The following is a 24233-nucleotide window of genomic DNA, read 5'->3' on the forward strand; positions in this document are numbered from 1 at the left end:
TCAGAGGAGCTAATTAAATCTAGGCTTGTCTAATAAAATCGACCTGCAAAGGCTGGGTGCATTATCTCACAGCTCTGAACAGGTTCTTTCCAAGCCTCTGCAACATCTGGAGTGTGTGAGATCACTCTATATTTGCATGGAGTTTGACCAAGGGAAAAGCCGGAGCTACAAATTGGACTAGGAGATAAGAACTCTCCTGAAATCTATATGCAATTAAAAGCCCAATCTTCTTCCCTCTGGTGACAAGGTTATTGCTTTTATGGAGTTGAACAGAGATGAATTAGTCTATGGATTAATGGCAGTAAGATTTATGACACTGTGCTTGCCCCAAATATTATGAGAGAATAGCTCTCTGAGTGAGATATTCCAGCTGAATAAATTTGATAGGATTTTTATTTTCCTTTATTTTTTTTTTCAGCTTTGGGAGAGCTATGCTGCACTCAGGGCTTGTTACTGCTGTGGGTTGAATATTTGGTGATATTCCCTTGTATATTCATGATTTATAAAAGTATTACCAGTAACAGGAGCCCATGAAGGAAAAAGTCATTGGGAAAAACAAAACACACAAACTGAGTGATTTGTGGGATTTCTTCTTCATTTAATTGGACAGGTCTTTCTCTTGCTCCCTCTGGACTTGTTTTACTGTTCCCAGAGACTCTGGAGAGGATAAAACCAAAGGAGTCACTTCTGGCAGGAGAAACTGGGTGTCAGCAGTTGGTAGAGACCATGGAAAACCCTGTGTACTGTGCCGAGCTGAACAGCTGAAAAATTAGAAGGAGGCAAACAAAAACCTTTGGAGATTTCAGGAGAGCAGTTTGGAAGGGCTGGAGTTACACATCCAGGGCAGGGCAGAGGGGTGAGGACTGAGGGAAAACCAGGGGTATGGGACAGGCCCTGCTCCCCTAAATCCCAGCAGGTTGCAAAGATCGCATCATCCATCACTTAACAAAACTTTGGGAGTTGTTCTAAGCCAGGTTGGAGAGGGCTTGGAGCAACCTGGTATAGAGGAAGATGTCCCTGGGGATGGAACAAGATGGGCTTTAAGGTCCCTTCCAACCCAAACCACCCTGGGATTTTCTGACTTTGAGGCAAAGCCTCTGGGGGTTGAACAGAGAGGACAGGGATGTGTTTTCCAGCCTATGGACAGAGCCTGACCCACCACCCTGCACCACCTGCAAGCCCTGGGCTGGCAGGGCACAGCAAGAGCACAGATTTGATCCCAGCTTCTCATGGAACACGTTGGCTCGAGATGCCCAATGTGGAACAAAACCTCTTTTCCACATCTCAGCCCCCTTGCTGGTCAGGGTATGAGTGTCACCTTTCTCTTGGCACAGGGTTCCCAGCTGTTTCTGGACTTTCCCAAACTTAGGAGAAGTTTCTCCCCACTTTTCCACCACCACTTGGACTTGGTGTTTGAAGCTCACCAGAAGCACCCCAGGCGGGAAAACTCCTGGGAAAACCAACAGGAAAGTGATTCTTGCACTTGTTGGCAGCTGAATGGACAGGCTCCTGCCTTGGCACCAGGTTTGCCACGTTGTCGAGGCAGAACAGCTCCTGCTTTCTTCCCTTTTCCTGCCTGTTTGCTCTTTGGGGCAGGAATTTGCTTTCCCATTAGTTCTGGATGGTGACAGCACCAGTGCTCAGCCCGTGTTTCCTGTCACCCCACTCTGTGGAATAAATTCTCACTGCCTCCTATAACTTTTTGCAGGTAAAAAGGGTTTTTCTGCTTATTTGTGATCAGTTGAGCAGAAAACTTTTTTTTTTTTTTTCCCAGAAGAATTAAGTTTGTTCCCCTTGTTCTGCTCAGCACCACTGGATGTGTTCTGCTTCCTGCTAAAAACCCAGCTGGAAATGTGATAAATGGGGAGGGATAAGAGTCTGAACCAGAAGTGGAATGGGGTTGGAAAAGAGAAGAGGAACTGAGTGCCAGTTTTCCTGCTACATCTTCCCAAATTTCATACTTTTTGGAAACCAAGATGATAAATGCGCTGCTAGAAATGCCCAAAATGCAGGCAAAATTAGGAAAATGAACTTAATTTACACAGATGAGCTCTAGAAGGGGTCAAACTGACATGGTCACGTCCACAGTGCAGAGAGTCATCCTTGGGGTTGGGTTTCCCACTGATTCCAGAAGGAAAGGAGGGAACACAGCAGCTGTGGCTGGGTTCTCTGTCCAAGTGAATTCGGGCCAGGTTCCTCCTGCAGCAGAAAATGGGGCTTTTCCCATCACCTTCTGGAGCTTTGGCAGGGAGGAGAGTGAGGAGAGGGGAGAAAGAGGGAAATGAGGAGAAGGAAAGCTGCTAAAGAATCAAGAAGCCACGCACGAGTGTGTCCAGTGTGGAGAGCTGCTCCCAGCCTGTGGGATGCCACATCCCGTGGGAAGGGGGTCCTGCCTATGCCCTAAGGATATCCAGGGAGATCTGCTGCGGCTCCAGAGCTCCTGGCACTATCAGCCCCCGTTATTGCTCATGTGTGTGATGAAGAGGAGAAATCACACCTAGGAAATGTCATTTATCCTCCTCGGTGACTGACCAGGCAGGTCCCAAACCTTGGGAGAGCTCCAGCATTGGGGTCTTCCCAAAAGGAGGTGCCAGGAGCGGCCCTGGGGGTGCTGCAGAGCTGCTGCTGCTCATTCCTGGTCCTGTGGCACCATCCAGTGGCTGCTGGCAGAGCGCTGTCACTTCCCTGTGTCCCCTCCCCGGCATCACTGCTCCACAGGGAAGGGCTCCAGGTCACTGCTGCCAGGTTTGGAGAGGAAGATTTGCTGGAGAGATCCTAAAAAGCAATTCCAAAAATAGAGCCAAGAAGGCTAAAGACCATCGTTGCATCAGGACACCACACATTCCTCTACTGCCATGGTTTGAGAACTGTCACCAAGTCCTCATTTTTATTTTGAATTTGTCAAATCAAGGCCTGGAATTTCATTTTTATTGCAATAAGGAAAAATAAATCTTCCTAGTGTTTTGTGCCAGGCCTTTGTTGGGTAAAATCTCTATAAATTTTGTTTTCTGTGTAAGAAGCATTTTAATTTGGACACCACTGTAATTACACCAGTTCTCCCCATAAATTTAGGTTGGTTTAAATCCTCTCTTAGCAATTCCATTATTTCAGCATTACATCACTCCAATTACCTCTAGATTTGTTCCAGAGAGCTTTTCCCAAGCTGATTATCTGGCAGTTACTGCTTTGCTCCCAATTGCATGAATAATAATTCCCTCCCTGCCAAAAAACAAGGGTGAATGGACAAACATTAGGAAAAGGACAGATGTGTGCAGCTGGATGAAGGGCCAGGGGCCACATCTGCTGCTGCAGGTTTGAATTCCCTGTGCCCAGACTCTTCTCTGTGGCCCTGCTGATGGGCAGGAGCTGGGAAGAAGGTACCTCATGACTTTTTATTATTTTAGTGTAAATGATGTCCAAAAGCACCCCTGTGGATTTGCACAGGATACCTGGAGTTCCTTGGCTGGTCTGGGGCCTTGCTGAGCTCACACAGTGGGCAGAGTTTCCCCCACTGGGTGATCTCTGTGCCCTGGCATCCAGGGGTTTTCCAGGACCAGTGTGGATGTGATCCAGCCCCACATTCCCCATGGGCAGGTCCATCACATCCCACATTCCACACCTGGCTGCTGGAATCTCCAAACTTGTGCCTTGTCTGTGTTCAGTATTGCTTTGCTTGAGCTTAAACCTATCTCTGAGCTTAAAAACCTCCCCTTGAGCTTAAATCCTTCCCTTGAGCTTAAATCCTACTCCTCTTGCTCCTGGAGCAAACAACTCACTCCTCTTCCTCAGCTGCTCTTGAGCTCCTCTTCTTCTCTGCTGCCACCTCATTCTCACCCTGAGTTGTTCCTTCTCTGCATTTCTGCACAGTTTCTCCAAGTTTTTTGTTTCATACATGCATTTTATTTTTATATATTTAATTGCTTTTGCTTCCGAACCCCAAGACAATTTCTTCATCCCCTTGCCAAAGGTTCTGGGAAGGGAACAAGGAGCAAAACTACAGTGGGAAATTCCATGTTTGTCCCCAGTCCCACACAATGGGTACAAGCCCTCGGGTCAGACTTGGCCGAGTTGTTTGAGTTATCCCACACAAGTAGGGAGCCTCCAGGAAAGTCCTTTTCCAAACAAACTAACCAGACATGGGGTTATGTGGGAAAAGGGGGGGAAAGGGATTTGCAAGCTCTGCCAGAGCTGTATTTCACCCTGCTGGGGTTTTGGGAGCGATCAGTGTGTTTTTCTGAATGTTGCAGGTCAGCCCACATGGGATCAGTGTGCAGAGAGCAGCTGCAGAGATTGCACCACACAAAATGCCCTTTTCTGGGCATTTCAGGGGACATTTCTGGGACATTGCCCCCTGGTTCAGGGCACAGCATGGCTGTGGATACAGGTGTCCCAGAGGATATGGTGTCCCCTCACTGGGATGAGGGAGGAGAGCTGTGGAGGCAAAGCTCCTCTTGCACTGCCTGCTTTTCCCATCCCTGCTGGACCAGCTCATCCCTCAGGTGGAGGAGAGCAGGAATTTGTCATCCTTGAGCTGCTGCTGACACCTCACCAGAGCCTGGAGTCTCTTGCAGGTCCAAGTGGAGATTCTCTTCACAGCCTCAGGCAGATGAGCCTGGCATTGTCATCCCCAGGGCAAGGCACAAACCATCTCCCATAGCATCCTTCCAGCTCCAAACCCAGTCCAAATCCCAGGGATTTGGGATTTTCCTGGGACACATCACTTCCCAGCCATACATATCCCAAGATACAGCCCATGTTTTCTTTAGGGAATGACTGCTGAAGAGTCAATTTGGGAATTTTCAGGCTGGGGCAGGGGGGAATGTGCAGCATTTTCTCTTGGGAGGTACTTACAGCTCGAGGGGGTTTTAAAAGCTCGAGGGAATGTAAAAGATGAGAAATGGAGGGGGTATGGGTCTGGCTTTGGGCACCTCTGCTGCCTCCCCCACCCCCTCAGCATCCCCAAGTAATGTGCCAGGGAAAGGGGGACATGCCATGCAGTGAAACAAACCCAGGAGCTCTCCTTAAAAACACCTCCAGGAAACATCGGCGGGGTAAGTCCCGGCTTTTCCTGGTGCTTTTGGCACCCGGAGCAGCAGGGCTGCCCTGCTCTGCAGGCCGGGGCCGATGGAGCATCCCGGGCTGGCTGCATCCCTGCACCGGCTCCGCGCCCTGCTAGGTGGTGGTGTTGGATCGCCGGGAGCAGCTCGGGAATACTGGCAGGAAAAGCTGCTCAATTTGCTGGGCATCAAGAGGGCTTTGGGAGGGTGAATGTCCCCTTGAAATCCCCGGCCTGCCCTCACACGCGCTCCTTCCCCCAGGGAGAAGGAGCCCTGGGTAATTTAGCACAGGATTTGCGCACACAGATTGGCTGGAGAGATCCTGAAGAGCAGCCTCAGAGCTGGGAGCAGGGAAGTTTATTCCCCGTGTGACCCTGTGGTTCTGCCTTCACCATCCCATCTGCCTCTCAGAGGGGGATTTTTGCAGATGGATGGGTTTTTACTGCTGTTTGTGTTGCTCCCCCCATAAAAATGAAACACTTTGGGACAGTTGTTGTGTCTCTGGGGCAGCTCAGGGCTGGTGGCACTGGAAGAACAGATGTACCCTGTTGACCCACAGGCTTTCCAGCTTTTCCTCCAGCACATCCTCCAGGATGGGGTGGCACTGCTCCTGGAGGTTTGGGTTTTTCTCTGCAGGGCTTTCAGCAGCTTCCCTGTGGTGGTGGCCTCCTCCCAGGGCTGGAGGACTGGGCAGGGGCCTTCTCCCCCTTGAGGGTCCCAGCAGTCCCAGAGCAAGGAACTTCTTGCTCTCACAGCCTACCTCCGCTATGAAGGAGCAACTTCCTCCCCTAATTCGATTAATCCTTGCCCACAGCTTTCCCAAAATCCCAGCCAGCACCCAGCAGCCATCTGGGGCAGCTTTTCCAGGGAAGTGCTGGTCATGGAGCTGCCCAGACAATTCATCCCCCCTGTGCTCCCATCAGCTCTGCCCATCCCCATCCCCATGCCCATCATCCCCATCCCCACAAATCCCTCTGCTCAATGCTGGCTTCCTCCTGGTGCTCTGGGCACAGGGATGGTCCCAGCTCCAGCACCACCTGATGGATCTTCATCAGCACCACTCTGGTCACCTCCTGGGTCCCTGCAAGAGGGTCAAGAAGGAGCTCAGGCCCCAGCATGGGAGCAAGTCCTGATCAACACCTGCTTTGCTATATGGAAGGCATAGACACAGCTGTCCCTTTGGGGATGACACCAGTCCTTGGAGAAGTTTCTGACCTCAGGGCCACTGGCTGGAGGATCAAAGGGGTCACAATGTCCCCCCCTTGGCTATTTGCCAACAGCCACTCCCGGTTTAGGAAGGATTTTATCTTCTGCCTGCTTTAGGGAGCAGAAATCCCCCATTTCCTTCTTCTGGGCTACAATGAAGGACCCACAGCAGGCCCTGGTTTCTTTGCAGATACCTATTAACACAGCTCAGAGGAGGCAAGGTCACCCCTTTGCCATGAAATTGGATGGAAATCTCATGGAAATCTCATTCCTTTGGGATCTGGCTGCGATGCCAAGGGACAGTTTTGGTTTGTGGGCTGTGCTGACAGTGGAAGGACTGGAAGTGTCTGGTCCATGGCTGATGTGGGGGGAAGCACAGCCAGCTCCCCACGAGCAGAGAAGAGATTGAGCTCTGAAGGAATGGAAGTTATGAAAAACACATCTACATCCAAATTGATTCACTTCAAAATGCCATCATTACCTTCAGATGTGTTTGCTGAGAGCAGTTGGATCTGTAAAGAAACAGACTGGGAATCACAGACCATTTTTTGGTAATTTTTGGCAATTTTTCTTCTCTCTGCAGAATAGTATTATGAAATGTATTCAAAACCAGAGCAGAAAAGAGCAAATTGAGCACAGAGATGCCCCAAGAGCTGTGTTCCTTCAGCTGACTATGCCTGGGAGGGGCCAGCTCAGGGCCTTTCCTTCCCTCAGCACAATCACCTGGCCATCAGATGCCATCCTGTCACACCCCACGTGCCACTCAGTCCTGAGACAAGGAAAAGATGCTCCCAGCCAGAATTTAAAGCCTTGTTCTGATGGATGACACCCCAGTGGGTGACTTGTGCTGATGATATTCATATAATACTTTGTGTTTAATGAGTGCCAAATAGAGTAAAACATCACAGGATGGGCTTGAAATGGAGCTTGAAATTAGGTTTAGTCTAAGCTCAGCAAATATTTTAAGGCTGCTTAGGGTTAAACATCTGCTTAAATGCTCTTAATGAGCCAAGGGCTCTTTTTTTCCCTACTACTACTACTATTCTTATTATTAGTAGTAGTATTATTTCACTTGTCCTTTTTTCCTGGGTGGCCTTGGGCTGCTGCCCAGGATGGGAGCTGAGGCAAAAAAGGAATGAGAAGATTGGAATGTGATAAAATGGGTTTGCAGCCACCTCTTCCCCTCATCAGCCAGGGAAGATCTCTGGATTTTTATTCATAACTGGGATGTCTTCCAAAGGGCAGAAGATGTGCCACCAGGTACAAAGTCTGATGGTGACAGTTCTAGGCCTTCTCACTGGCCATGATAGGACACAGCTTCAGTCATTTCTGGTGTTATTTCCCTTGGTAATTTAATCATGGAATACCAGACTGGTTGGGTTTGGAGAGGACCTTAAAGCCCATCCCATTTTTCTGGGGCCAAGGTGTAGGTTACACCAGCAGGATGCAGCAATAAGTGCCATGTCCAGGGGTGTTTTACAGCCTCCCACCTTGCAGCATCTGCTGGAACCAGCTGCAGGAAGAGCTGCTGTGGGAAAATCAGCTTCTTCCACCTCCTGCTGTCCTCCTTGTCCCTCCAGAGCTGTGCTGCTTCCTGCTGCTGGGAGCAGCCAGCTCAGTGTGGGCACCCTGTGGGCACCGGGTGTGTGTGGCCAGGCTGGTGCCTGGTGCTCCTGGCAGTGCAGCACCTACTGGAGACCCAGACTCTGCTCAGGACCTGCTCCAGCAGCTTCCTCAGCTCCTCCAGACTCTTCTCAAATGCATCCTGCACGTCCAGCTCTTTCCCAGCTTCTCCTGGGACACCTCCCATGTGAGAACTTTGGTGAGGTTGGCTGTGCTTGGTGCCCTGCTTTGCTCCGAGTCCTGGCAGGATTCCTCACCCCCTGTCAGGCAGGGGAGAGAAATGGGATGGGATTGGACTCATCTCCAGAGGAGACACTGGATAACAGAGCAGAGCCTTGGAAATGCCTCTTCCTTGAGCTCACTTGTGAAGGGAGCTTGAGTGGTGAAGTGCTCCAGTCCTACCCCTCCCCTCATGGACACTCCCAGAGTCAAGTCACAGGGAAGAAAAGGCAAATCCTCACTTGTTGCCAGAGAGAAACTGGAGAGGAGAGATGAGGAGCAGAGCGAGGAGTGTGAGGGATCAAAAGGAGTGGGGAACAATCAGGGCTGTCACCAGAGTGGTCGGCACCAGAGTGTGAAACTCATGGCAGGGGCTGAGCCATGGGAGCGTCACATTAGGGAAGGGAGAGGAAAAATATTCCCTCCTGCTCCTGCTCCAACAATCACATGGCACCACCTGGCCATACACTGGAGTGACTTTGGAGGAACACAGGGCAAGAAGGAGCCCCTTGCCCGAACGCAGGAGCACATAAACCCTGTGTGCAGAGGGCTCCCTTCTCCTGCTGGATCCCAAATTTGGAGCTGCAGCTGGCTCAGCAGCTTCTGTGTTTGCAGGAGATAGCATTGTGCACATGGCAAACATTGGATGACGGAGATTGATCCCCACCTTTCTGCTCCCAAGTTAAAACCAGCTGTTCAGAGAGACTCGGCAGAGATCTGCAAGCTGGGCTTCTCTTTGGGGAATTGGGTGGATTGGCATTATCCTGGGAAAGAGAGTGTCTGGAAGGGGACAGCTCACTGGGAGCCCTGTTGGGGTGAAATGGGATGTTTGCACAGCAGGACATGGGTGACCACCATTGAAATCCATTTATTTAAAAATGGATTTCATAATAAATCCCATTTATTTAAAATTGGGAACCTGGAGGGCCATCCCTATCCTACCTTGGTGTCTTCAGCATCCCCTTTCCAGGCACACTTTCTACAGCCAGGATTTACCTGTGAGGATGGGGCAGAGCAGCTGCTTCCTGGCAAAAGCCAAAGTAAAAGTATGGGAGCACAAACCTTTGGAAAATGTGACTCATTTTTCAGGAAGAAGTGAGCTCAGAGGAGTGGTGTTTATGAACTCTTTTATTGTCATTCACACTAAAGTCCCTCTCAAAAACGTAGGGTGTAAAGTCCATGTGAGGAAAAGACCAGGAAAAGATGCTGGTTTGGGCTTCTCCTCTTTTGCCCTGGAGGCTCCAGTCCAAAGTCTGTTGTGCTTCCAACTTTTCTGATGCGGGAAGCTGCCAGTAGGTCCAAGAGGAGCAGAGACAACATTCCTTGTGGGAGGCCATATTTCTCTTTATGAATTTTTCCTTGGAGAAACTTGTGAAAAGCTTCAAAATCCCTCAGATTTGGGGAGGTTTGATTCATGAGCACCTACCAGGAAACAGAATGAGGCAAAGGTGTCCTCGGAGTCTACGTCCAATGAATACCCACCACTATTCTCAGCATCCCAATGGAATAGGAATGGTGGTTGTGAAAGTTCTTTCTTTCTCCTACAAAGCCGGATACCGACAGAGTGGGGATTGTGTTTGGCTGGAAGGATCACCCCTCTCCTCCATGCTCCATGTCACTCCATGTCTTCAGGGCCTGGGAGATCCCTGTGCTTGGCATTCTGGATCAGGTCCTCGTAGGTGGTGGGGCAGTAGGTTTTGTAGAGTTTCTCAGCCAGGGTGTTGCTGCCGGCCACCACCACCTTGCGGTTGCGGTTCATGAAGTTCCACAGGTGCAGCGCATAGGAATGGTTGAAACTGGGGCTTTTATCCCACACCTGGTAGTACCGGCCCCAGGCTGGGTATGGGATGGGGTAGAAACGCTGGGGGTTGAGGAAGGAGATGTTCTGGCAGCTGTGGTCCTCGGTGCCTTGGAAATCTGTGAGGTTACAGAGCGTTTTGAGCATCCTCGTCATCAAAAAGGGGCCCTGGTTGCCCCAGATGTTGCCGTTGTACTTGAGAACGAAGTTCTCCATGCAGTCCCAGACGAACTTGTGGCGGGCAGGGAAGCCGAAGATCCCGTTGCTGGAGAAGCGCGACTTCTGCGCCGCCAGGAAGCTCTCCTGGGGGATGGGCCGAATGGAGATGACATCCGTGTCCATGTAGATGCCCCCGTACTTCCAGATGAGTGCCAGTCTGCTGGCGTCCGAGCTGACGTGCACCCAGTTCTTCTCCTGCTCCGGCACCACCTGCGGGGCGGGAAAGGTGAGATGTGATGCTGCGTTCAGGGAACGGATCCAATCCATCCACGGGGCTGCAAATGGCACCATAAACCTGCACCTGCAAATGCCACTGACAGACTCCTGCTGCCTCCAGCCGCTGGATTTTACTGGGATAAGACAAGGAGCTGGAGCAGGGCAATGCTTTGTTAGCATTAGGAATGCAGGAATGTGTCCCAGGTGGTTTGATGGCACCTACAGCGTTAAGTCAATGCCACCATGAGTCATTCCCTGCTATTTCAGTGGGACACAACCCACTTAACACACTCCCGGATCCCTCCCAGCACTTTGAACCAGGCTGGAGGCTTTTCATCCGCATTTGTTGGCATTTGGAGTCAGTTCTTCTCAGGAGAAGAAAGAGTTTGGAGGAAATCTGCCTGCCCTGCCCAAGCAGTTTGACCAAAGCTACTTGTGGGCAGCTTGTCAGGAACTTTTTTCCAGGGTGGAGCTCACCAGATCCCACCTTGGCTTTGCATGTTTCTATTATTATAGAGCCTGAAATCTCTCCCCTATCTCTTATCTCCTGCGGGCTCCGTCAGAGTGAGGCAGCTCTATCAAATGCTCAGGCAGCACATTTTGTTCAACCAGCTTCTGTTGGGGAAGATTATTAAGGCTGTTTTCTCAAAACATGTCTGTAATCTATTTTTACCAATGTTTCCTTTGCCAAAAAACCCGATTCTCCAGATAAGGCCGATCATGTATGCCATAAACAGAGAGATGAATACACAGCAAAAGGCGGCCAAAATGAATCTCTTCCCAACCAAAACAATAAAAGTCACAAATTTCACACACTCCTGCATTCCTCATTCCTTTTAAAGCCTTTTCCAACCCCTGGTTATGGCTCTTTTCCTGTTTTCCACTTGTTTTAACACTCACCTGGTTGTACCACTGGAGCAGAGGGGTCTCCTGGAAGACGGTTTCCATCTGGAGAGGAAAAATGAAGACATTCTTCATAGAAGACAAGAGGGAGAAGGCTGCATAGCTGGTGTTCATGTCCAAGGCCGTCTCATTGGAGAGTCCCCTCATGAAGAGGATGATGGGCCTGTCCTGGTAAATCCGGGCAGCGGATTCCACGGAGCACGACACCAGCGGGGGCGGCTCCAGGCGCTCCGTCGTCTCCAGGAAAATGATGCTTTTGCCAAGGTTCAGCACCTGCTCAGGTGTCAGGTAGTGCTGGGACATGGGCAAGTAGGAGAAGACAGAGCTGGACAAGAGGGAGATCTCGTACAAAATGCCCGAGACAAAGCAGAAGCAGAGGCATATCTGGAATTTCCTCAACATTCTTTCTTTCCTGGAGCATTTGGGGGCATGCCTCCGGCATGAGTGCTAAGGAGAGACAAGGAACAGCAGGAGGAGCCGGTTATTGTTCAGCAGGCCTGGGAAATGGAGGGACGTGGCTTTGGAGAGTGAAAGGTGAAGGCAGTTTGGTGACAAGCCTGGTGACAATCCCTCTACAGGTACAGAGGGCTCTTCTCCCTGGGATGAAGATCTGGGGTCCCACCTCCTTGGCCCCAGCTGGGCGGGGAGAGCCAGGAGAGGTCCTGGAGAAGGGATGGGCAGCTGTGTCCCATGGTGCTGGCATGGGCTTGGCAGAGAGGGAAGGACCCAGGGAAAGCGGGTGAGAAGGGTCACCCCGCCAAGACAAGGAACCCCATGACCATCCCTGGAGCAGACTGGTGTGGGGAACTGTTCCCAAGCACTGCAGTGCCATTCCAACACGTGCTTGTCCCAGGGAATCTGTGGAACCCAAGGGGCTGTGAGTGTCACAGGGGGAAGGTTGTGATTACAGTTCAGGGTGTGTCACCCAGAGCTAAAACATCAGCACACCAAAGGCTTTTTCCAAATCCATCCCTTCTGCTAACACTTCAACCCTGAGGGATGTGAGGGATTTGTGTCCTGCAGGGATGGAGTCTTATGATGGACCAGAGAGAAGCAGATGAGGATAGAAAGCGGATGGTTTCACACAAGGAAGGAATTATGACCTACCTGAATTATAGTCCTGACAAATCTACATTTCCAGCACCTTTTCTTGCCCTGGTGGTGACTCTTGGACTCCTGCAAAGCCCAGCTCCCTGGTGGGGACACCCACACCGTCTGGAGCATGCAAAGGGATTTCTGGAGGTATGAGAATGGTGCAAGGGGGAAAACCAGCTCTGCTGCTGGCTCAGTCACAGAAAAGGTGTGGGATCCACCTGAAAGGACAAAGAAGGCACATGTTTGGTGAGACCCACCTTGTGCCTGGGACAGCTCCCCCCTCCCAGTCCCACCAGGACAAGAGGCCATACAGCCATGGGGAGTTCCTGCTGGTAAAAGGCAGGATGGAATGGGATCTGCACTGGGCTCTCTGGTGACACAAGGAAATTCCCTCCTGAAATGGCCCCTGGTTGCACCTGAGTGGCTCTGCAGGGACCAGGAGCCAGGCTCCAGCAGAGGGGACACACCTGGAATGACAAACCAATGTCCAGGAGGCCCTGAAAGTGTCCAGAGCTTGATTGATTGAAGGGAATGGCAGGAAACACAGCTCTGTGTGCTGGGATAATTAATGAGCCTCATTCCATGTCACCCTTCCAGAATACAGATGCAAACCCCATGGAAATCCCTTGCCAGCACTGAGCTTGTGCTTGGAGCTGTGGCAGCTCCCAATCCATTTCTCAGAGCTGGATCTCATCAAATTAAATATTAAAGCAGTGACTGTTCCCATCAGTGCTGCTTCCCATGCTGCATAACAGATTTTATTGTTTTCCATTCCAACTGCACAGGGTTTCTCATTACATCCTGGGTTCCCAGGACAGCACAGGAGTTTGGGAAGAAATTCTTGGGTGTGAGGGTGGTGGCACAGATTGCACAGAGAAGCTGTGGCTGCCTCATCCCTGGAAGTGCTCAAGGCCAGGTTGGAGCAACCTGGGATAGTGGAAGGTGTCCCTGCCCCTGGCAGGGGTGGCACTGGATGAGCTTTAAGTTCCCCTCCAACCCAAACCTTTCTGGGATTCTATGTTAATTTTTCCAACCCCATTCCCAGTTTCTCTCGTTGTCACTGCACTCTGCTGTGAGTGGCAGCACCTGGGGCCTCCCTGCAGATACGGAATCTGAACGGAAGACGGGAAATGAAGAACAAATATCTGCGGTTTGGAAAGGCCGTGTTCCCGAGCCTGCAGATAAGGCTCCCTAGGTGCTGCTCCCGTGGGGCTCAGGTGGAACACACATGTCCATCCCAGCCCCACAGGGCTCAGGAGACACCAGCACTAACATTAAAATAATCTGCTCAATCTCCAAATTTCCTCCTGCTTTTCCCACCTGCCTCTCATTTTCAGACAGGCACACTTAATTTACTCTGGTCATTTGAAAAGAAAACAGAAAGAAAAAGTTGCTCCCTGGCAGCTCTCTCACCATCTTGGCTTGGTTAGATTTTCAGACTTCTAGGTGGTGGTTTTTTTCCAACCCAGAGTAGTTTGGGTTGGAAGGGCCTGGGAGCTCATCTTGTTCCAACCCCCTTCCACTGGAGTTCACACCCCTTAGACTCCAGGGCCAGGAAAGCTCAGGGGGATCCTTCCAGTCTGAGCTGGGTCATCCCAGTCCTGGGGGCACCCAATGGTGCTCCTGTACCCTTAGGACAGGGACACCTTCCACTACCCCAGGTTACTCCAAGCCCCATCCAAACTGTCTGAGAACACTTCCAGGGATGGGGCAGCCACAGCTTCTCTGGGCACCCTGTGCCAGGGCCTCATCATCCTCACAGAAAGGAATTCCCTCCCAGTATCCCATCTAACCTCTGGCAGAGCCATTCCCCTGTCCTGCCACTCCATGCCCCTGTAAATCATTCCTGCTGTTGCTCCAGTGCCCACCAGGGACTGGAGTCCCTCTGCTCCTTTTTAAATCTTGATGCCACTCTCCTGCAGCAGAAACCCCTGGCTCTGCTTTGATTAGAGTTAGGACCATGAGGACATTCCCATTACTGAATTCATATTTCTCCTTTGATGGCCGACAGATCGGATGTCTCAGGTCTTTATGAGCAGCCCAGCAAAGCCGTGCTTGCAATAGTCCTTCAAATTTAAAACAGTCTGGGAGGCATTTTATTTGCAAATTGTGGACAGAGAATGAGGAGCCACTCTAACGCCTCCCTGCTCTGCGCACGACGTGGTGAAGAGAAACACGCATCTCCATCGGCTCATTCCAGGAAATTGTTTTGCTTGGTTGGTTTTCCAAAACCCCTGTGTGGCGAGTTATGAATTCTCATCACATTTGACCTGGAGGCTGCTGTTATCAAAATGTTCCCTTCCCTGCTTGAGTTAAAAGGACTGTGGAGCCGAATGTTAAAAATAAATCCCGGCCATTGAATAGATTACCCTGCTGAGTGGGATGATTCCGGGATTCGGCTGCTGCCTTGATGGCCCATCTTGTATAAAGATTTCTTTTCTTGGGGCAATTTCCGTGTTTCAAGTGCCGGATGAGAACGGCTGGGAGACTACAAGGGAGATTACTACAGATGCCCGTGATAACTCCTCAAGGTGTCCGTGAGACTCAGGCGCTGGGAATACAGTGGGGTTTGGCCACCAAGGAGAGGCAGTGATGCTGCTGGGTCACCTCACACCCTTGGAGCCCCTGCGGTGCACAAAGGGATGTCCCCAGGACAGCCCACGGGACCCCATCAGCCCCACACGGACTCGGGCTCAGCTTGAACAAGGACTAAAACTCCTCATTTGCTAAAAAGGACTTTTTGAAATAAATAAATAAATGGATAAATGAATAAATAAATAATCCCAGCACTTGCAGCTCGCAGTTTGCCCAGCCCTTGAGCCCAGACTTCATCTCAGTTTTAGGCTTTCCAAAGCGAGAGCTGCATCACAAATTGCAGTTCAAACGCCGCAAGCAAATGCTGCACATCTCACAGTCCTCTGGCAAACCCCGCTGCCACTGGATCCGCATCCCCACAGCTCCTGGAATTTCTCGGGATTCAAAGCAGAGACCCCCATCCTCTCTCCCATCCCCTCCCTGCAGCTCTCCTCGGAGAGCCGGTGGGATTTGCCTTTGGGATGCACCCACCGAAAATGTTTCTGGGAAAAACCCCGGGCCAGTCCCTGATTTACACACACACGGCTCCTCCTGAGCACACACCAGTTTATTTTTGAGTCTCTGTGGGATCTGCTGGAGGAAATTACAGCTGCAATCAAGCTACTGCACGTGTACGCACTTCAGCCCCAACCTGGTCACATTTAACACCAGGCACGTTGGGAAAGCGCTTCCTCATGGAAAGCCCGTGCCAGGAATTTATCGGATTCACGGCACGATTAGCTAAAGCAGCAGATCTGTTGCGAATGAAGGGGCTTCTCACCGTGCTGTGCCACACCTGCCTTCCCATTCTCCAGCTCAACAGGTTTAGGGATGGAGCAGGACTCACCTGGGGGCTGCCGAGAGCAGAAGTGTGCAGGCTGCGGGGAAGCTCCCCTGGGAGGGATGCGCAGGCAGTGGAGAGCCCGAGGAGCTGCGCTGCCTCCCGGCTGTGTCCTGCCCCGGCCGGGCTCGGAGCAGCCTCATGGCTCTGCTGTTTGCATTCCCGAGCTGCCCAGATAAGGCTCAGCTGGGGCAGCGAGAGGTCCTCCAGTGGCCAAAGGTGAGTCCCCTGCTCTGCCAGCGTCACAAGGGATGGGCGGGACTGGGGAAAGGCACCTTTTGGGGGTGGTTTGCAGCACATTCAGCCTTTTCTCTTTGTGTCCAGATCCGCACTTAGGGGAGGCTCTGATAGGGCAAAGAAGAACTTTGCTGGGTGGGATCGGTGTTCTGGATATTTCCAAGAGAGGCAACAACAGGGCTTCCTCCACAAACACCTCCCAAATAACATTGCATATCCTGAAACACCGCCTGACAGGCTCCCGTGCCTGCCCAGACAGGTGGGGAGGTTCCCCGACCCCCCAGAGCCTCCGTGTGTTCCCAGCAGGATGCCTTTAGGGGGGCAGGAACAGGACTGGGTGACCCACCTCAGACTAGAAAGACTCCCCCAGAGCTTTCCTGGCTCTGGAGACTGAGGGGTGTGAGCTCCAGTGAACTCTGGTGCTGGATTTGTAAGAAGATGTGGAACCGTGGCATCCAAGGAAACTCCCCAGTGCATCCCCCTGATCCAGAGCTGCTCAGCCCATGTGAGGACACCACAGCATCCAGCGGAGATGTGTCCCCTGCCTCCAGCCACCGACAGCAGCCAGGTTCTTTGCAGCTCTCCTCCTCGTCCTTTTCCTCTCTCTTCCTAATTCTGGCCAAGCTGTATATCCAGAAAAGCTAGGAGAACTGGAAGATTTGTCCAGCCAACGAGTGCTGGCAGCACCATGTGTTGCACAAATGCAGACACGGCAAAACCCCCCCATTTTCTATCCAAACCAGCAGTGCTTAGAAACCACCAGAAAGCCGCTCGGTGCATCCCTCCCGGCAGCCTGTGATGGCACCAAAAAGCCAGCCAGCTCTTCAAAATCCGCCACCGACATTCCAGGGCGCTCCCATTTGCTCGGGAGCAGCCCCTCGCCCCTGGGCAGGGTGCAGAGACCCTGCCCCGGGTGCGTGGTTCCTGCTGGGAGGGCTGGCGGAGGATGCGGAGCTGCTGAAGTTGCTGCAGGCACAGCAAACAGCGCCCACGGAATGGCAGCGAGATATCCAGCGCTTAATCAGCTGATAAGAGCCCGGGTAAAAATGCCGGGAGGGCTCCAGCTCTGAAAACCATCCCTGGGGCAATGACGTGAGTGAGGAGCCCTGGCGCACCCTCGGTGAGGAACCCTCCCCTTCGGCAAACACCGGCTCCATCGCTTGCAGGCGGCCTGCAGGGAATTGAGGTGGGCAGCTCCTCTGGGGGTGAACACAGGGGGTGCTCACCCCTCCAGCAGATCCATGGCATCCCTGCCCATCGGAAATGGATGATCTTCAGCTTCCCATCCAACCCAGACGAGGCTATGATTACACGGTGGCCCATTCCTCCCTCCCTTCCCAGGGCACAGGGAAGTGTCTGCTGAGCCTGGAGGATGCCGCAGCAGCAGGACAGAGATAGCAGCTGATATTAAAAGTTCCAGCCCTGTTTTTATCTTATCCATAACATGGAAACTTCCCCATCCTCCCCCAGTTCTCCCCATTGCCTCTCAGCTGTGGTTGCCCCTGGATCCCTGGAAGTGTCCAAGGCCACATTGGACAGGGCTTGGAGCAACCTGGGATAGCGGGAGGTGTCCCTGCCCAGGACAGAGGAGTCCCTTAAGGTCCCTTCCCACTCAAACCATCCTGGAATTCCATGACCATCTTGGTTACAGAGGAACACCCTCCACACCCCCTCTGGTTTTCCATCCACCTCACTGCTCTTAACTCCTGGCATTTTTATCTTTTGGTATTTATTGAAAGCCTGTGTCTTTTTTCTAGAATTATATTGATATGGTAGCAAAGTAATTTGCTCCTTTTGAGGAACAGGGAAGTTATAAATTAATGTTTTCTTAGTTATTTTCTCAAAAATCAATAGCTGTGCTTGGAAAACAATAAAGCACTTAGAGCTTACATGCAGATAAACACAAAAGGAGAGGATCTCATCTCAACAGACCCAGAGTTACATCTCCCAAAGGAGAGCTTGGCAGTCAATCCACAGGGAGGCAGGGCCAGAAATGCACGGAGGGAAAAACATCAGAGGAGGGAATGCAAGGAGCTGATCCTTGTGCCAAATTACAGCCAGGTGTAAAGCAATATCTTTGTGCTGGTTTGGGCTGGGGTAGAGTTGATTTCCCTCAGAGGAGCTGGGATGGGGCTGTGTTTGCCATACAGAACTGGGGGAAGAAGGAGGAAGAGAGGGATTCTTGGTGTGGTGGCATTTCCCTTCTTGAGTCACCTGGCTTTCCTGGGAATGGCTGAACACCTGCCCATGGGAAGTGGGGAACGAATTCCTTGTGTTTGTTTGCTTGTGCACAGCTTTAACTTCTCCTACTGAACTGTCATTATCTCAGCCCACAAATTTTCTCACTTTTGCCCTTCCAGTTCTCTCCCCACCTCCAGAGCAAAGGGAATTGGGTTAGGCAGGGGTGCTCCTAAATCTGCCTCTGCAGCACCAGGGCTTTTTGTGCTGCTCAAAGTGCAGCACCATTAGGCTGGGGAGCCTCACCAGGCAAAGCCACTTTGATTTCTCCTCCCATTAGAGACAGATCTGTTTCCCCCAAGCAGGGCCAGAGCACACTGCCTGTTTACCTGCTGCAGGTTATATCTGAGCCCTTGAGAGCTGAGTTGTGCCAACCCTGAAGCCCCTGCAAGGCAAAGAAACCCACTGAGCTGAGCTCATCAGAAGTTTATAGGGTTTCTGTTTGTGGGCAGGGTGGGCCAGAGCAAAGCTTGATTTTACTGGACCCCACAGAGCTCCCATCCCCTAGAAAAGAGAAACACCAGGGAGTGAAAAGCTCAAAATTATTGGTTGTTTTTTTGCCTGTAAGAAATGGGTTTCTTGTAACACAACCAACATTTGAAACTAATAGTAAATTAAACTATTTGTAACTATAGTAATTAAAAAAAAAATAGCAAATGCTCAGATTTTGAGAATAAATTCCTCCCTGTGAGGGTGGTGAGGCCCTGGCACAGGGTGCCCAGAGAAGCTGTGGCTGCCCCTGGGAGTGTCCAAGGCCAGGTTGGATGGGGCTTGGAGTAACCTGGGATAGTGGAAGATGTCCCTGCCCATGGCTGGAGGTGGGACTGGATGAGCTTTAAGGTCCCTTCCCATCTAAATCATCCAGGGATTTTGGGGGATACTGTCAGCACAGTGTCCTGAGCAGGGTGAGGTGCCCCAGACTGATCTGCCCTCCCTGTGCTCCAAACACCCAGTGGGAGCAGGAGTCAGGTGCTGAGAGGTGATGCTCGCACATCCGGAGCAATGGCATCAGAAATCTCCAGAAAAATTCCATCAGAAAATCCTGCTCAATTCCATCAGCAGCCAGCAACAAGAGCTTTCTATATTCATGAATTCATCAGTCATATTTCAAAAATAATAAATGCTGTTATTATTGTTATTATTGGAATGAGTTTCTCCATTATGTACTGAGTGATTGTAAGCACTTGCTGCCTCCAGCACAGGAACCACCTCAGGAATAATCCAAGCAAATGATATTTGTGTGGTGGCTGCCACAGGGTCATGTTCAGGGGTTTTTAAGTGAGGAGAGTATTAACCAGAACAACAGCAGCAATCATAACAGAAAGAAAGTCATTATAAGTTGATGTAAAACACTATCAGGGTGTTTTTTTCAGGCAAATTTAGCTTGGGGCACGTGACTGGTGCTTTTGTGGGGTTTGTCCTGGTTTCTTGGAGCTCTGCCTGTACTCGGAGCCTCTGGCTCTCTGATTGCTTTGCTTGTGTACAGAGGAAGGGAAGTAAAACAGAGCTCAGGGAATGAGGACTGGGATGGAGCAGGACTGTTTGCTCCAGCCCCCTTATCACACCAGTTTGTCCCCATGGCCACTGTGTGCCACCTTGGCTCCTGAGCCTTAGAGGTGGAGCCTTCCCTGCTCCTGGGCCCCTTCCCTGCTGCTCCTGGGATTCCTGGCCATAAAATGCTGCAAAGAGCAGAAGAGATGAAACAACTGACCAGGAATCATGCACTTGGAAGTTAAATCTGGATAACAAGTGGATGCAGGGGATGGGCTGGGATTGATGGCTTTCCTCCAGAAAACTGGAGCCTGGGGAGTAAAAGCTGGAGGTGTCCCCTACCATCCCAGAAGGGTTTGGGGTGGAAGCAGGGTCCCTCTTCACCCTCTGTCCCCCTAAGTCCCCTCCCTGGCTCCATCAGGCTCCATCCTGACCTTCCTTTCTCCATGATCCAAGAGCTGCCACGGGGCTGTAAAATACAAAATGGGAACAACCCAAGATGAGGCCCTGCCGAGCTGTCAGCACGTTTTGACATGAGGCCAATAAAATGGATTCCAAAAAGATGGGATCCCACCATGCCAAAAAGTAACATTTGGTTGAGCATCTGCCAAAACAAAACTAGCAGACTGCTGGGAAGGCTGCATTTTCCAAGGATTTTTTTAGGCATGAGGAACGGCAAAGAGGAACTCAGTGAGCATCTTCAGCTTCCCAGGCTACGAGGGGAAGGACCCATTGATAGCTGGAGGAAACATTTACTCCAAATGGTAGGCAAAATTTCAATTTCTGGCCCTGGTGGGATGGGAAATTGCTCTGCTGCCACACTAGAATAATCTCAGCATATCCAGAATCCAGGATTTTCCCCTGGAAATAACAGGGAATCATTTAAGCTGCACACCCTTGGTCTGTCATGACAAAGTGGATGAACAATTTCCACACTGCCTTCATTTCAGTCACATCATGTTTTTATCTGTTTAAAAAGAAAAAAAATTAGAATTTTATTTTGGTACCTACAACTCCTGGAAAGCTTAGCCTCACTAACTCCTGTGTGTCCATGACATCAGAGATGGGGGAAGACCTTCCCATGAGCAGCAATCTGGCTCCAGATATTGAAGATGAAATTAAGGTATTATTTATAATGAGGGATGTGAGGCCCTGGCACAGGGTGCCCAGAGGAGCTGTGGCTGCCCCTGGATCCCTGGAAGTGTCCAGGGCCGGGTTGGACAGGGCTTGGAGCAACCTGGGATAGTGGGAGGTGTCCCTGCCCATGGCAGGGCACGGCACTGGGTGAACTTTTAGGTGCCTTCCAGCCCAAACCACGCTGGGATTCCACGATCTCCAGGTTAGAGAGATGAGAGGGATGGATAAAAAGGTCAGAACAGCAGAAAGATGAAGTGTGAGGGGAAGTTAGGAGCTTTGGAAAGCTTCTTTAGGGAAATACATAAATGCAGGCAGTAAGGGGAGCTGCCAGGACCTAGCCAGGACCAGACCATTCCCTGGTTGTCCAGGAATTCAGGGAGAAGGGACACAGGGTGTGCAGGGAGGAGAGCAGAGCTTTCTAATGAGCTTTGTGGGTCAAACAGCACAGACTGAGGCCCTACAAGCAACTGGATTATAGGGAAAGTAAGGAAGATAAGGAGAGTGAAAAGCAGGAGCATCCAGCTCTGGATGTGTTAACCCATTTGTAGTCAGACCTGGGACTTCAGGACAAATTCTGAAGGAAACATTAATTAAATGCACTGAGAAAAATGAGATAAAGTGTAACCTAGGTTTACCAAAGGCAGTTTGTGCCAGCCTGTGCTGACATCTTCCTTTGATAAGATAATTGGTTTTCCAGACAAGGGAAATTTGGTAGATCTAATCTATCTGGAGTTCAATAAAGCATTTGATATGGGGCCACATGGGAAATTATTAGTGAGGCTGGAGAAAATGAGAATTAACAGAAGTCGAGAGTGGGGAGAGCCGGGGCTGGCACAGAGAGTGCACCGGGATCGGGATCGCCACGGGAAATCAGGATCTGGGAGAGATGCGGATGGGGGTCCCAAGAGCCTGTCCTGACCCTGGGAAAGTCTCTCCATCTCCCAGGCTGGCAGTGAAGTTTCCTGGCTTTCCTGCAGCAGGCTCTGGGAGCAGGAGCATCACTGCAGAGGCTGCAGGGCACCGTGAGATGGCAATGTTGGTCCATGGAACAGCATCCCACCCCTCATCTCCCAGCTCACCGCCTGGACACATTTCAGCGCCGGCTCCAAGAAATCTGTGATTGCAACTGCGAAGCGACGGCGGTGGAAGCTAAATCAGTCCAAGGAACGTGGCTCTGGACAATCAGCTCTGGTGCCACGGGAAGGGAAGCGGTTTAAATCCATCAGATGGGATCAAGGCAGCGCTGCCCTCCCTGCAGAGCCAGCCCGAAGAATCTTCCCCAGAGCACAAAAAGCCCCAAATCCACCCAAAGCAGTCAGAGCTGCTGCGGGTAAGTGCGAACACGTCCGCGTGTGTGCACGGCACAGGGAGAGGAGGAGACAATTTTATATAGAAATAAAATCTGCTTATCCCTTGCCTGTATTTTTAGCTGAAATTACACCTAAATGCCATCTGATCAATTCAGCTAAAATGAGCCCTTAATCCTAATAAATCTTGATCACCTTTTTAAACCTGGTGAAACAGCAGGGAGGGTGTTTGCATTAAGTAATAACACCTTGATTCGGATTCCTTTGGCATGGAGCAAACTTACATAAGCACAAAGAGCTCCTGTTAATATTAAACAAGGACTTGGAGAGGCCCAAAGGAATGCCTTGGGCTGCTTTTTTGCCCTTTGCATCACATCTGGACACTTCAGCTCCATCCTCAAGAATGGAAGGCACATGAAATCTTTAGGAATTCACCAGTCACGGCAGCAGTGGGTCACTCTTTTGGAATAACAAACACCACCCAGGCCATTTCCATTTCCCAAAGGTGTTCTAATAAAGCAAAAAAAAATATTGGACTTGATGATCTCAGAGGTCTTTTCCAACCCTGATGATCCTGTGATTCTGAGGACGCTCCATCAGGAAAGAGCTGCTGCTGGATTTATCTCACCTGTGCTGCAACAGATTTAGCCATGGTTGGGACTCACGCTTTTCTATAATTTTTCACAGAAGAATCTTGGAGGAGCTCATTATTCCTCAAACCCAGAACAACTTTGTCAGTTTTAATAAATCTTCAGGGGGACTTTGAAATACTGAATTGCCAAAGGATGCTGTTTCAGGGAAGCGTGGGCAGCACCACCCACTGCACCCCTTCCTTCCATCATTAGCCATTATGATGCCTCCTGAATGCTGGAATTTATACATTATTATTGTGGCTTCCCAGATTCCTTCCCTTTTTTTAGCACCTGCGCAAGCACTGCTTTGCCAGTGGTAGCCTATACAATAAAATGGTTCCTTTCTCCCTCTCATTTTCCCAGCTACCCAAGAATTTCTTTAGGTCATCTCTCACTCAGTAAATTATGGGTTAGAGCTGTAAGAGACCAGGAGCTGGGAGGCAGAGGCTCTTTTTAAAGGAGTCTTGAACAAGCCTAGCCCCAGCTGCTCCAAATTAATGTGGATCCAGTGATGTGAAAGGAGATGTATTCATTGGAATGCAGCTGGGATTTTAGTTCCCGGCTGAGTGTTTGATGGGGGGTGGCTTTCCTGGTAACCTGCTCATCCCTAGACCTGGTGCTGGGCGTGCTGGAGGTGTGGGAGCTTCCCTGGAGGAAGAGGGAAGGTGTGGGGGAATCCTGAAGGTGGTGGTGTTTCCATTGCTAACCAAGAGCAAATTCATTGTCAGCAGCAGTTGGGAACAGCAGGATGGGGCTGGAGGTGCCCCACGGAGATGGGGTCAGCTGGAGCAGGGCAGGGGGTGGGATGCACCATCCTTGCAGGTGGCTGTGGGGACAGGGGGAGGTGAGCAGTGCAAAACTGCCTGTTAGGAGGAAAAAAGCAGTGGGAAGGGAAGGAAAACTGGGATTGCAGCCTGTCCTGCAGATGAGTGCTTGAAGGTGGGTGGGTCAGGTGGGTGGGAGCCCACACTTAGGTGTGGGTCAGGTGGGTGGGACCCCACACTCAGGTCTCCAGCTCAGTTTCCTTCAGGGAACACTGAGTATAATCCATAGGGAGTGTATCTCACCTTTCATGTTCACCTCCAGTGCAGGGTGGTGGTAAAACGTTCCCAGGATCTCATTTTCTGAGGGATCCATGGAAATGGAGCTCCCTCCTGGGATCCACCCAAAGGCCATGCCGATCTCACTGAGCACTGAGAGGGTTTGGTCTCCACCTTCCACGTGTTCTCCCAATGGACCAAAGGCTGGCTTTGTAAATCCCTTGGAGCTCCATCCCATGGTGCCTCCTCTCACTGTGTGGATCTGGAATGTGGGTGCAGGTGTCCTTCCTCATGTCAGCATTTCCCAGCTGGAGCCCTGGGATGACTGCAGAGCTCCCCTGCCATTGATGAATCAAAGGATCAAGGTCCTGGCCTCTCGAATGTCCCGGTGACCCCAGCA

At 50.9% G+C, this 24233-nt stretch overlaps 1 protein-coding gene across 1 annotated transcript; it reads right to left on the reverse strand.

Annotated features, from left to right (window-relative positions):
- Positions 1–9247: 9247 nt before the first annotated feature.
- On the reverse strand, positions 9248–23969 carry A4GNT (alpha-1,4-N-acetylglucosaminyltransferase). The gene is made up of 5 exons (XM_015637125.3): positions 23861–23969; positions 15758–15889; positions 12349–12554; positions 11239–11688; positions 9248–10332 (listed from the first exon to the last, which is right to left on the reverse strand). Exons 1-5 carry the CDS (start codon positions 23967–23969, stop codon positions 9721–9723), a joined length of 1509 nt encoding a protein of 502 aa, XP_015492611.2. The 3' UTR covers positions 9248–9720.
- Positions 23970–24233: the final 264 nt, after the last annotated feature.

This window comes from Parus major, chromosome 9 (assembly GCF_001522545.3).
Source record: "Parus major isolate Abel chromosome 9, Parus_major1.1, whole genome shotgun sequence".
In the NCBI taxonomy this organism is placed as follows: Eukaryota; Metazoa; Chordata; class Aves; order Passeriformes; family Paridae; genus Parus; species Parus major.